The sequence below is a fragment of the Lytechinus pictus genome, chromosome 15 (assembly GCF_037042905.1).
Source record: "Lytechinus pictus isolate F3 Inbred chromosome 15, Lp3.0, whole genome shotgun sequence".
Classification (NCBI taxonomy): domain Eukaryota; kingdom Metazoa; phylum Echinodermata; class Echinoidea; order Temnopleuroida; family Toxopneustidae; genus Lytechinus; species Lytechinus pictus.
The window spans coordinates 14,777,053-14,789,927 of NC_087259.1; the positions used below are offsets into that span (position 1 = coordinate 14,777,053).

At 35.9% G+C, this 12,875-nt stretch overlaps 1 protein-coding gene across 1 annotated transcript; it reads left to right on the forward strand.

Annotated features, from left to right (window-relative positions):
- Positions 1 to 4,234: 4,234 nt before the first annotated feature.
- LOC129278393 (LIM/homeobox protein Lhx9-like) lies at positions 4,235 to 9,743 on the forward strand. Its single transcript, XM_054914576.2, has 2 exons — positions 4,235 to 4,459; positions 5,269 to 9,743. Exons 1-2 carry the CDS (start codon positions 4,253 to 4,255, stop codon positions 5,707 to 5,709), a joined length of 648 nt encoding a protein of 215 aa, XP_054770551.2. The 5' UTR covers positions 4,235 to 4,252; the 3' UTR covers positions 5,710 to 9,743.
- Positions 9,744 to 12,875: the final 3,132 nt, after the last annotated feature.

Here is a 12,875-nt window from a genome sequence, read left to right on the forward strand (position 1 = left end):
TTCGGTCTGATGTTTGTTCAAGAATCAAAGATCTCTTTCTGGCATTTCCCTCTCAAAGTTTGAAGGGCGAATTTAGGTTTTCGATTCTAAACATGACTTTATTTGACAGTTCATCTGAATATTATAACTTGAATCTTCAAAGTCTTAAAAATCAATGTTTGCCTTAATATATGCCTACATGAAAATCATCAGACAAATAAAATACCACAGAAATGAACATATATATTTTGAATACCAGTGGAGCAAAAAACCATGACCCGAATAATGATTTTTTCACTTAAAACATTTCTTTGAGCCAATCAGATGCAAGGATTTCAATAGCTTATAACAAATAGTTGGTGAAATTCATGAGTCATTGTTTCAAGATATGCTCCCTTAGTTCTGCGTGTGCAAATATTTATTTATCTATTATCATTTTTTTTTTTACATAGTATCAACTTATTTCGCTAGCCTAAACAATAATTCAATGTAATCAATGCATATCATGAAATGCCTTGAAAGATGGCGGAGCTTGGTTTTGAGTTTGAACCCCCAAACGTGATAATTCCAAAATTTCCTTTAAGATATCAAAAGCAGAAAACGAGTGATCCCGTTCGGGCGGCAAGCGATAATATCTGAAAAATTCCACCCATGCGTAGCCGATGATGTTCACTCCGTGAATGAGCTCGATGATGGAGAACGGATATTTCGTCTTTTCAAAATCTCCAATGACTTGCTGAAAGATATAACTTACGCGAAGGCCCGATTGTAGTCGAGAAGGGAACAACATTGTGTGAAGATAACAACTTGGAGACCGCATTCTAATCTTACTGTCTGTTGAAGGTACTTTAAACAAATTTACGAGGCGCACACGATGGGTATTTGTTGGAAAGCAAAACTTTAAACGATTTTGGTTTATTCAGACTGGAGATGTTAAATAACTATGAAACCCGTGCTGGATATGAACAATGGTTAATTATTTGACATCAATTTGATATGAAATGCTCAAAAAGTTTCGTTAGACATGTTTGATGAGAAGACCCATACAATTAATCACCAATATCATAATATCATATTGATTTTTTTCTATACAAATAAAAAAATATCTCTTTTTAATATGCGCTAAATGTACTTTTACAATTTCAATAATCATTCAGGGTACTTCCTTTGGCAGGTATGTTTTCCCATAATTACTTTTAAAAACGTTAGTTTGAATTCATTCTTATCTATACGTTTATTTTCATTAAGGGCGGATTGACTGACTATCAGAAATATATAATTTTGTTTGTAGCAAAACATCTGTAGTATAACACCGCTTTTTGTTTTGTTCTCTTCTCACGACAGAGTATATCCACTGTAGTTTTCTCAAGACCGTTTCCCAAACTCCAACACAGCTTGCCTACTGCGAACCCCAATGATGTGCAATTTAGCGAGACTCTTTACAAGGTGTCTAAACAAAACAGAAACTAATGATAAATCTATTTACTTCGCGAAAAAAAAATGATATTACTTAATCACTTCGTTACTGAGGATATCGTGCATAAATATTGTAAAATTAGAAAGAAGTAATATATTTGTATCGATAAGTTAAGGGTTTCGATGCGGTATGTCTTAATTTCTGTGTCATTGTCGTTTAAAAGCTGCCAATTATTAATAGCATCACGAAGTAAAAACCAGCTTGCAATGGACGCCACGATAACATTTTCTTGAGCCACGCTGTATTATTGTCGTGGTCTAGTAGACCCAGCTTGACGATATTAATAAAACAAACATAGCTTTATTCATATCAAATTAAATCGTTCCGTTATGGTGGTGGTTAAACTCCATATAGAGCGGTTACAGTAACAATCTACAATGAATCAGAAATTAAGTCTAAGATAAATGTTTGTGTATTTTTAGAAACTTGTATATTTTTAGGTTTAGGAGGGAGCGATTTTTGATGATTCGCCATAATAATTCAGACATAAGCAGAATTGTTGAGATTTATTTTCAGAATTTTACATCATTTACATGGGGGTAATTAAAAGAATGAATAAGATATTTCATTTTTTTCTAAAAGAGAGGAATATCAAGTCAATTTATTTGTTAACATTTCAAGTTGCAGTTGACGGTGAGCTGCTCACTAAACTGTAATCGAAGGGGTTGGCTGTTGTGCCGACATGAATCTTCTCACGCATGCGCACCACGCACGCACACACTCGCTGCCGATCGCTCTACACACACCCACACACACTCAGAACACCGCCACCCACCCTCGCCCACACTCACTGCAAATCACACTACACGCACACTCACTGCAGATCACACTACACGCTTATTTACGCTCACACTCCAATCGCCCACACCCACATTTAACTCTGATAGTTCCTCGGAGAAAACACATATCAATTAATTATAGCTACCTCTGAAGATAGATTTAATTTTCACTTAATTTCACAACATTTTCACTCTCGAGTCGCGGTAATGTTAACAAACATCCCCACTCCCCGAATCTAAGAAAAAAATCCTAAGAAATATTGAGTAGAGGGGGGTAATTTAATAGATATCGGAGAAGCTCAAAGGCACAAAGTTTTGAGGTTATAGACTAGTCAGTGGGCAAGCTGTCTGATGTCATACTTGTAGTTGTTGGCTTGTGAAACCTCTAAAAATTATGGCGCCGTTGATTGGTATATCTCTAGCAGTAAACTTGATAAACGAGTTCGCATGAGTAAGCCGACAGGTCCAAGTTCTTTATTGCTTTTCTTATCTCCTCTATCCTCTCTCTTTCCACTATTCCTCTATCTATCCTATCTCTATCCGTTTCCCGAATGTTCTCTTCACCGCTCGCCCAAACGATTTAACTTTACCTTCCCCTTGTATTATGTTTGTCTCCCATTGTCTTTGCCTCTGTCTTCCAAATAAACATTTGCATGTTGATATCCAGAAGGCACTTTCTTTTAGTGTGATACATAAGGATATGTAAGAAATGTGCATAATGTTATAAAACCGTATGGTAAATTATAACATCTAAACATGGTAGACCAACACATTCGTGTCACATCTTTGTAGCAATTCCACGATTACTCCTCGTTGCAGATCCTCTAATTTCGTTAAGATTATTTCATTTACTTGGGCATCTTTACAACTTGACACCAATAAAAGTCTGTCTCTCCGATTGCGACCAACTTGAATACGGATTTCCACATACACTCGTCCAACATATCCAAAGAAATATTAAAACTGCAGTTCGGAAAACTCATTTCCAAGGTTTTGGACTTGCGTCCGTTGGCGTCTCAAGTTTCCAGGACATCATCCACCGGTGGAATTTGTCGCCCGCCCGTGCCCTATCAGTGTATAAAGCTCTCATGGCACCCAGACCTTGGGGACTGATTGAAAACCTATTGTGAACTTAACCTCATCGTCAGTCAAGCAAAGAGATGGATGAACGGCAAGCCATGATGCCTCGTAAATCATGGCACCAAATATTTAAGGAGAAAGGATGTATATCCATCAATCTAGTGGTATAAAAAAGTGTTGAAACGTGAAATCACTAGAAAAGATTCAGCAATAAATACAAGGGAGTTTGAATAGTAAATTTTGTTTACCTGAATCTGACTGCAGTTGATGCACTGTTGTATCGTGGATTTCTTTTTTTTTATGATCAGAACGTCAGATGAAATATCTTCATCAACTTCAACTATGAACGAATGATTACTTAAGTATTTACTTAATCAGAGATCCTGAAAGAGTGCTGATGATCATGGCCTGTCTTTTGCAACCTTTATATATTGATATCATGTTTCCTCATGCCCCTGTCTTTATGTAGGCCTATTCTCGTTTACAGGGATAGACAATTCATCTGAACTATATAACAAATTGTCTTCAAAGACACCAATATCATCCCCCAGGAAGGGACTTGAGTGATGAGTGTGAATTTCTTACGGGCTTTATTAATTATTTTTTTTCAGTTTTATTTAATCAGGTTGGCTTCATCAGTTATACAAACTGCTGTCCTTGAGGACCCTGAGGAAAAAAACAACAATATGTACAATATTTACAAAGAATATCTCTAAAGAAAAATAAATACATTAAGTGCCTAACAATTAAGTAACCTGTCATTTCCTAAGGTATGAACGACTCTTGCAATCGCTTGACATGATTGGGCCACTATCGACACTTGCTTGTCATTGCGAATGGTACGTGTTGCATTCCCAGTTAAATTTGCCACTGTAGGATTAACCTGAATTATTCTTGGTTTTCGTTTCCTGCAGGTATGAACGACTCCTGCGACCCGATGGGCCACCACGGGCACCACCCCGGCCTGGACGGTGACATGTACCATCAGCAGGTGCCACAGGCAAGGACCAAGCGGATGAGAACCTCCTTCAAGCACCACCAGCTAAGAACCATGAAGTCCTACTTTGCCATGAACCACAATCCCGACGCGAAGGACCTCAAGCAACTGGCCCACAAGACGGGGCTTACCAAGAGAGTGCTACAGGTGGGTAGAGTCTCAAGTGACCTTTGACCTTGGCACTGTGAGATAAAGATTCATCATGAATCGCAAATGTGAAAGAACCAATCTGATTGGTTCCTGGTCAGTGTGTGATCAAAGTGAAACATGCAACAATATTCTTGATTGTGCACTGGCATTTAGCAATTGATTGCAAATCTTTATATTACAGAGTCCTGACATTTTGATCCTGCAACAATTGCTCCCATTTTAACTTTGCTATGGATGTTTACGGTTGTAAGATATAGGTTCAGAATCAAGATTATGAATTGCTTTCAGTTAGGCCTCATGTCGGGTTTTATGTTGGCTTAACCTGCAGATTTCCCATCTCAACAATTGTTGCAGGAGCAAATGACATAGAATGGATTGATCTCTATTATCTTCTATCCAATGAATGTTGAATAAAATACCACTTTTAGACAAATTCAACCCCAACAAGGAGACTTCTCACTCTCAAGGATATGGTTTGTCCATAGGATTGATACAATTTGTACGATTGATTGTTATTATTATGCTATTATGCTATAAGGCACTGGATGACTCACATCTTTCTTAAAGTTTGACTCAAGTTTGTGGTGATATCTTTGTGGTAACACCTAAACATCAAAATGAATAATATCAAAGCAGCTATCGTCCAAGTCACTCCTTACAAATTAGGCTGATACGTCTTGACTCCTTATATAACAGGTTTCATAGGATCTTTCTCTTTATTGTACAAGGCCTATATCATATCATACTTGCGATTGACTCCATAGAACACTATAACTCACTTAACTTTACTTCCTTTGGTCTATTAGGTTTGGTTCCAGAATGCCCGTGCTAAGTACAGACGGACAACCACAAAGAAGGACGATGAGAAATCAGAAAAGAATGCCTCTGAATGCGGAGGGGATCAGGCGTCCCCTTCGCCTCAGCTTGACGACCAGGACAACATCAGTATCACCAGCAGTGGCATGGGTGGCGGTAGCGGTAGTGGCAGCGACCCCAACGCCGACACCCTGTATGACGGCGACGATGATGATCAAGAAAAGCTCCTGGATGACATCACAACTTACAGTGAGCTGAAGACGGCGTCGCCTGCCGTTGCGGATGAAGTATCCACCATATCCTCGATGCCTGCATCGGCGCGAATGCTGCATGGTTTACATGGCCACCCCATCTCGGCGCCAGGCAATACCCATCATGGGATGGGCCTCATGCCACATGGGTTCGTCGAGATCTTCAGCAACTCCGCATGAGGAGGAGGCATCCTTTATACACAAGATAGAGATTTATTGCTTATTTATTTGAGGATTGACATTGCATTCACATTGACATCAATGATGATGAGACAGGGACTTGAACAGCACTCTTGATAGGAAGGCCTATTGCTGCTAAGCGAAATGAAGAAGCAACAGTACCAATACTCTTCTAATCAATGCAGAACAAAATAACCATGGTTTCTCATTGTACGTTTATGTATTGACTCTCTGGACCAGAGTCTCAAGTGATTTCTGTGATGACATTAATAAGAACAAATTCTCCTTTTTGCTAATTTAATCTCCTGTTCCCAAAGTATGTTGTTCTGTGAATGAAATTGTAAAGGGAATAAAAGATAATAGAATATCTGGACGAATGCTGCTAATTGTATTTACAGTCACGTGTGCTAGATCTGTGAATTCATTTTGTCTTGATGATATACACTTCGTAAATTTGACTGCAGTGTTAGTATTGATGTCCAATATACATGTAGTTTTAAATGTTTGTAATAAGATCAGATGACTGACTTTGTCCTTTAAATATTGTAAAGATATATCATTGTGCAAGCACCACCCCTTAAAAACTTTCTGATATAAACGTAATTTCATTTTGAGTTGTCCATTCATAAGCTATATCATAGTACACCTCTTTCTTTCCCTTGCCAAATTTGTTCCATTTATAACGCATATTTCAATGACACATCAAATCAAATATGATTAGTTTTCATTTGATTTATTTCTTAAGAAAGACTGCTGACTGCAGAGATAAGTTGACTATTTATTGTCCTGGTTTAATGTATTCACCGGATAGGCACCTAATGTATCCTTTTGTAATCAACTTGACAAATAGATGACATAACTATTTATGCTTAATTGGTTATTTTTATTACCGAACTTTTTAAAAGTTGCTTTCATGTTTCTACTTAAATTCTTTACATATCATCCATTTCATCTATTGATCTGGAATATTTTGTGTTCTGTCGTCTTTTTGTTTTAAAGTCTGAACTAATTAATGTCTAGGATTAAAATTTGTTTCAACTATTCATCGACACATACGAAAAAGTATGTAAAATGCGTTGTTGGTGTAATTATCTTCCACATTCTCAGTTCTTTAATGTCTACACAAATTATTTGGCGCTAGGTGTTCAAATCCTACCTGCAAATTCGCTTGAAGGCTTTTGGTTATTGAGTTCTGATTTTGATCATATTCTTAAGAAGGAATAGCTTGGCATTCCTTGAACAGGGTTCCCAGCTTTTCAAGAAAACAAGATTCCCTGATGAAGTTTAAATATTTCCTGATAATTATTTAAACCCATTCCCAGTTTCGCATGTTTTCTAAGTTGTTGCAGTGAATTACATTTATTTCAGTATAAAAACAATAATGTGAAACTAATTAGTACTATTACACAGGCATGTAATGGCCTCCCTTCTCCCCATACAGCCATCCACCATACCCCATAACCACCATAACCAGTCATTCAATGGATGTTGTTCTGATATGAAACAAAATATAAGTCTGACTACTGTGCTTTCGACTTTTGGGCCGATCAAAATTCCCTGATTTTTCCCTCATTTGAGGCATTTTCCCCTGATTTGAGGTATTTTTAAAATATCAAATTCCCTGACTGAAAAAAAAAGTAAATAATGTCCCTGATTTTCCTGATGGGCTGGGAACCCTGTAAAACCCATAACTCCAAAAGAAATTAACTGCGCTAGCAATTTCAACCCTTAAACTTTGAATTGAATACTGTAACCATTTATCACCTTTGTTTAAACCCCCATCCAGTTTCCTGCTAGTACATGCACATTTTGGTCATTAAATGGGCAGTTCCCATTTCTTTCTTGTCTATTATGTGATTATATTTACAATATAAAGGTTAATTGTGTAATTAGAATCTTCTATTATGTCCATATGAAACTATATTTTCCTGTGTAGTGTCATAGATTTGTAATTTATTGATCTTGTATTTCACTTTGAGTACTAGTATAAAGATTGCACCTTGTAATATACCATACCTTGCCTTAGACATCGAGTACTTATTGCCATTAGGTTTTCTTCAATTTTTTAAACATCATTCATGGTGATATATATGATTTAATTATTCTAAGAATTTGTTTTAAAACCTGTTGTATGTTGGTGATAAAATGTACTAACAATAACAGGTACCGGTAAAATAAATAAAGGAAAATGATCAATCACCCCTTTTACCATCATAAATATCCGTCATGTTGACAATTAGATCTTAAGATATATGAAAGTTTTAAGTAGCTTAATTTTACAAGAGCTTATGATATTTTGTTTCTCAAAAAAGAAAATACAATAATGGTATTTGTCACCTTGATAAAGATATTGAAAAAATATCATTCTTTATATTGAACAAGTAGGGTTATTTGAGCGAGAGATGAGATGAATTTGGGAATCTTAACATTTGAATTTTTTCTAGCATGACAGTAAATTGGATTTGTAAGATCATCAGTGAAATGTGATAAACAGAGCATGCGCATTGTACCTGCTATTACTTTGAAATACAATCTGAGGGTCATCCGCATCGTTTTACCAAACAAATAGGCAACGTTATTGCTTCATTCCATCAAATTTGTGTGCCAGGGACATAATTCAGATCATTATGATATACTGTACTTACGTAGGGGTGCACTAGCGAACATGCATATCAAACAGTTCTTAATTTTGCCTCTTTACCAGGGGTCCTAGAAAAGGCGGAACAGCTTTATACATGTAGTTCATGCAATTAACCATCTTTCTTTGGATCATCATACTGTACTTAAAAGTACACGTGGAGGAGCCGTGGTGTAGTGGTTCTGACTCTCGCCTTGTAAACAGAGGGTCGTGTGTTCGAATCCCACCGCGGTCTGGCGTCCTTTGGCAAGGCGTTAATCCACACTTTGCCACTCTCGACCCAGGTGCTAAATGGGTACCCGGTAGGATGTGAAAGTCATTGTAGCTTGTCCAGTACTGTGTGTGCCTCACCGGCGACTGACTGGAATACTCCCCAGGGAGTGGAGAATGTGCACACATTGTGTGCGGGAATGACTGATTGAATCCGATGACCGGGGTAATAATATATCTGTAAAGCGCTTAGACACATCGTTCCGATGTATTAAGTGCTATATAAAAAACGGATTATTATTATTATTAAAAGTAAGAATGTTATTGCAAATACCAACATAATGGAAAATGATGTCATACGAATCTTTTAAAAAAGAAGGTATTTAAGATTGGGTTTTTTATGGTTTCATAATTTTTTTATAGTATTTATACCTCATTTTAATCTGCCAAGATCTTGCCATTCTGTTATAAAGAGGTTTCACATTTCTGTCAGAATTCTAGGAATTAGTGATTCTTTTTTTTTACTCAATTCAAGAAAGACTATACTGTTATTTATTGTACAATCTGCCTCAGAAAGGGGGGGGGGGGGGGGAGGAAGTAACCCGGAAACTGTGAGATATTCCCTATGATAGGGTTCCTGCTATAGGCTTGCGTTAATACTTACATTTCACATTATAAGGGTAGTATTCTTTTGTAAGACATATTGATGGTTAAACTGATATGACTTTCACAAAGAAATACAATTTCTTTTATGAGAAGGTATTGATTTTACTTGTTGTTGAGTGATGTAAGATAATTAAAACACTCACCTATTTTATATGTTGCCATCCCCATGCACATGAATCAGATCCCACTATTTTGCTTCTAAATCTCTTAAAATCCATTTGACTTGACATTCTTTTCTGATTTTCTTTTTCTCTGTTGATTCTTTATCAACATTTGAATAACAATTTCAAGGGTGGGAATAGTTGTAAATTCATTTGCAAATAGTAATTTATTAAAAAACTATTGATGTTATAAAATTGTAAAAGTTTTTGTGAAGCCTTGTGTTACTGTACAAAATGTTGTGCTTCATGTTTGTATAGAGGATAAAGTGCTTTGACCTTTGATCCTGTCTTCGTAGTGAACAGAAGTGAATATAATTATTATTGCTTTGAATTGTGATGAATAAATGTTTTGAACTGAATGTTTTGAATTTCAAACTTGTCATTTCTTTATAGTGACCCTGTATTCCTGAATTCTTTGATCATGTTTTAACAGCTTCTTTCATGCCACATGGTCTACTCCCGCTTCGTCCACATTCCATTTGGTCTCATGAAAGTTACCATGGTAACAGTCAGATACCAGTGTTTCCCAGCCAATCAAAATCAATGATTTCACTGAAACTGTCAGAGCCGACAATTTCAGTCAGTGCTGACAACTGTCATGAAAAGCCCCCAGATGTCAAATTTTGTCACTATACAGTGCGTGTCAAAAAAAGTTTACACTTTGAAAAAGCACAACCTTTACTCTTATTGTGCCAGCTTGATCTGAGGACATAATTGAATCTGAACAAAAGTTTATATCAGACATCTCTAGCATTTTGTTACTAAGTTTTTATCATTTAAAGTGGGTTTACATTTCATATTTCATTTAATACTTGTTTCTCCACACTTTTCCCAAGCTTGACAATGATTAACAAAATGAAAATCAAGCCTAAGCCATTTCATGTAAATCACAGCTCAGTGTAAATCAAATATCGTCACAATCGCCTCGGTGTGTGGGGGAGTGGGGTGAGGCGCAATGCACTCTTCGAAGTGTTTTGGGCAAGGAAACAAGTTTTAAAAGGTAAAAGATATCTTCAAATCAATTTTATTAGCTAAATTCCACATGTTCTTCATAAATAAGGTCTACTTTTATTCACATGACTATTTCAAAGTTCTGCGCAAATCATTTTTCACTAACTTTTCAAAAGTAAGTGGTGCTCACTCGAGCGGAAATATTTTTTCGACAGTTTTATTGCCATTTGCTTGAATGGATCTGGACCAAGTTTAATGTGGAAAAATCTTCAGGATATTACAAATGTTTAATTTTATAGGATTTTTTCTAAGTGTAAACTTTTTTTTGATACGCACTGTATAGCCAATAGACCTGTCCCTAAGTCTACTGTGCAAACCCTTCACTTTAAGTGGTCTGAATATACAGCATACAATGCCTTGTATACAGAAGGCTCCTCTAAGTTTAAACAGCAAGTTGTAAGTGTATGATGGGGGGACCTAAAGCTACGCACTTTGTTTACAAACGATGAAAACTATGACAAGTTTAATATTCTAACAAATCATCTTTCACAAATTTGTGTTAAATATTATTAAGATTCATAACCAAAAAGAAAATATCACAAAACTCACTAATACGAAAATCCCGCCATGTTTTCCGAACACCTCTTGATTTCGCCGCCCGATATAGAAGGGGTCCTAAAGCTACGCACTCAATTTATCATGCAAAGAAAAAGTATTTCCTGTGCCTAAACTTCTAAATAATGTTCATATTCTTATAGGAAAATATGAAATCAAAGTGAATATAACTCCAAAATTCCAAACAGTTGCTGGTTTTTTCTGTATTTAGCGATTCATTGCAGCCTCTGTAAAAAAAACTGAATAGGAATCGTTCGTCACACTGCAGTCACTAGCTCCACACACAGAGTGCGCATTTTGCAATTGAAATTGCATGCGCATTGGAGTGGTGCGTAGCTTTAGGACCCGCGTAGCTTTAGGACCCCCTACCATACTAGTCATATGTAAAAACCCACTTGTTGATCAAAGTATAACAGCAAGTTGGAATTGCGCAAGTTTTGTGTGAAGACATACTTGCTGATGTTGATCAAAGTTTCAATCAGGGTCTGTGCATGCAGACTAACTAGTCCCCCATTGGACAAATAAGTTGCGACAGATTTACAATCAAGCTCACACTATGATTGACCCCATAATTGTGTTATTATAAGGTAAGGATTTATTTCAATTTTGATTTGAGTTGACAAATCTATCGCAAATCTCTGTAAGATGGAGCCCAAAGGATGGTTATTGGGAACTTTGGCCCGTATTCTGAAGTCTGGTTTAACTTAGACCATGGTCGGTTTAAACTATGTGATAAAATTATGGAAAGCCAAACATTTCCAAACTGCATATATATTTCCTATCTTTACTTTTCTCTTTCCTCGTGTTCCAATGATGAATGGAACAATTTCAGTAATTATTCCTAGTCATTTATGACTGATTTGAGTGTCAAATGATCTGACATTTTTACATGTGCTGTTAGAGATACCTGTCATAAGTTACAACTGGCTTTCCATAGTTGAATCACAACTTTAGACAACAGTCTAAATTAAATCTGAGCTTAGAATACGGGCCATGGTAACTAATTTAAACAATAAAACATGAAGCTTACTTTCAATGATCATAAAATACAAGACAAAAACTTTCAATAGCAAAATAGGATTTATATCATGCGACTAGTTTTAAATACACTTATAACATAACAAAAATTCATGAAAATTTAAGATTCGCTTTGTGTTTCGTTAAAGCCACTGTCTTTGAGCAAGTTTCTATTAGAACTAACTAACTTTTCTGTGACCTTAAATTAACATTGACAAATCTAATCAGATATGATTCTTGCTTCACTATGAATATATGAACCAAATTTGAAATTAATCCTTCAAAATGTTCAAAGCATAGGTGACATTTTTCCAATAAAAAACAACATGAAATTAAGTTTTTTTGCATTTGCACGAAATGACATATTTGAGCAATTGAGGTTCTAACTTAAAAAGTACTGAAAGTACTGAAAGTACTGATTTGATTGTGTTACACTTAATCAATCAATTGTAAATTTCTAATTCCAGCCATTTTGTTTAAAATTCTCTCCACGAGCCTGGCGCCTTTTCCACAAATCTAATCCATGAGACATTGATAAAAAGATACAAAGAGAATCCATAAAAATGATGTCATCAATTGGCTAATAAACAACATATAAGAATTTTAGCATGTATGGAAAATAAACATTAATGAAAGGGAGTGAGTGATAAAATAATGCAATTCTCCTTTATCTATTCGTCTTTTTTCTCCTTTTTTTTTTAAAACTACAATAAAAAAATCATGGGGAAGGGCATTCCTTGCCCTCCCCATTGTAAAACTGTTCCTGTTTTTCTGTAAAAGAAATCCTTTCAAAGCAGTTAAGCATTTATTGAAGAAAAATGAATATGTTGTATGTAAGACAAGATAATTGAAGAAAAAAAAAATCCTTAAAAAATTTTCCTAGAGGATTTAGATAGCACATAATATAT

What these genes read in the sequence shown, in the direction of transcription:
- LOC129278393 (XM_054914576.2), top strand. Translation starts at nt 4,253, where the DNA reads ATGGGCCACCACGGGCACCACCCCGGCCTGGACGGTGACATGTACCAT. An exon ending in TTACCAAGAGAGTGCTACAG is followed by an intron (nt 4,460 to 5,268) that starts GTGGGTAGAGTC and finishes TTGGTCTATTAG; the next exon opens with GTTTGGTTCCAGAATGCCCG.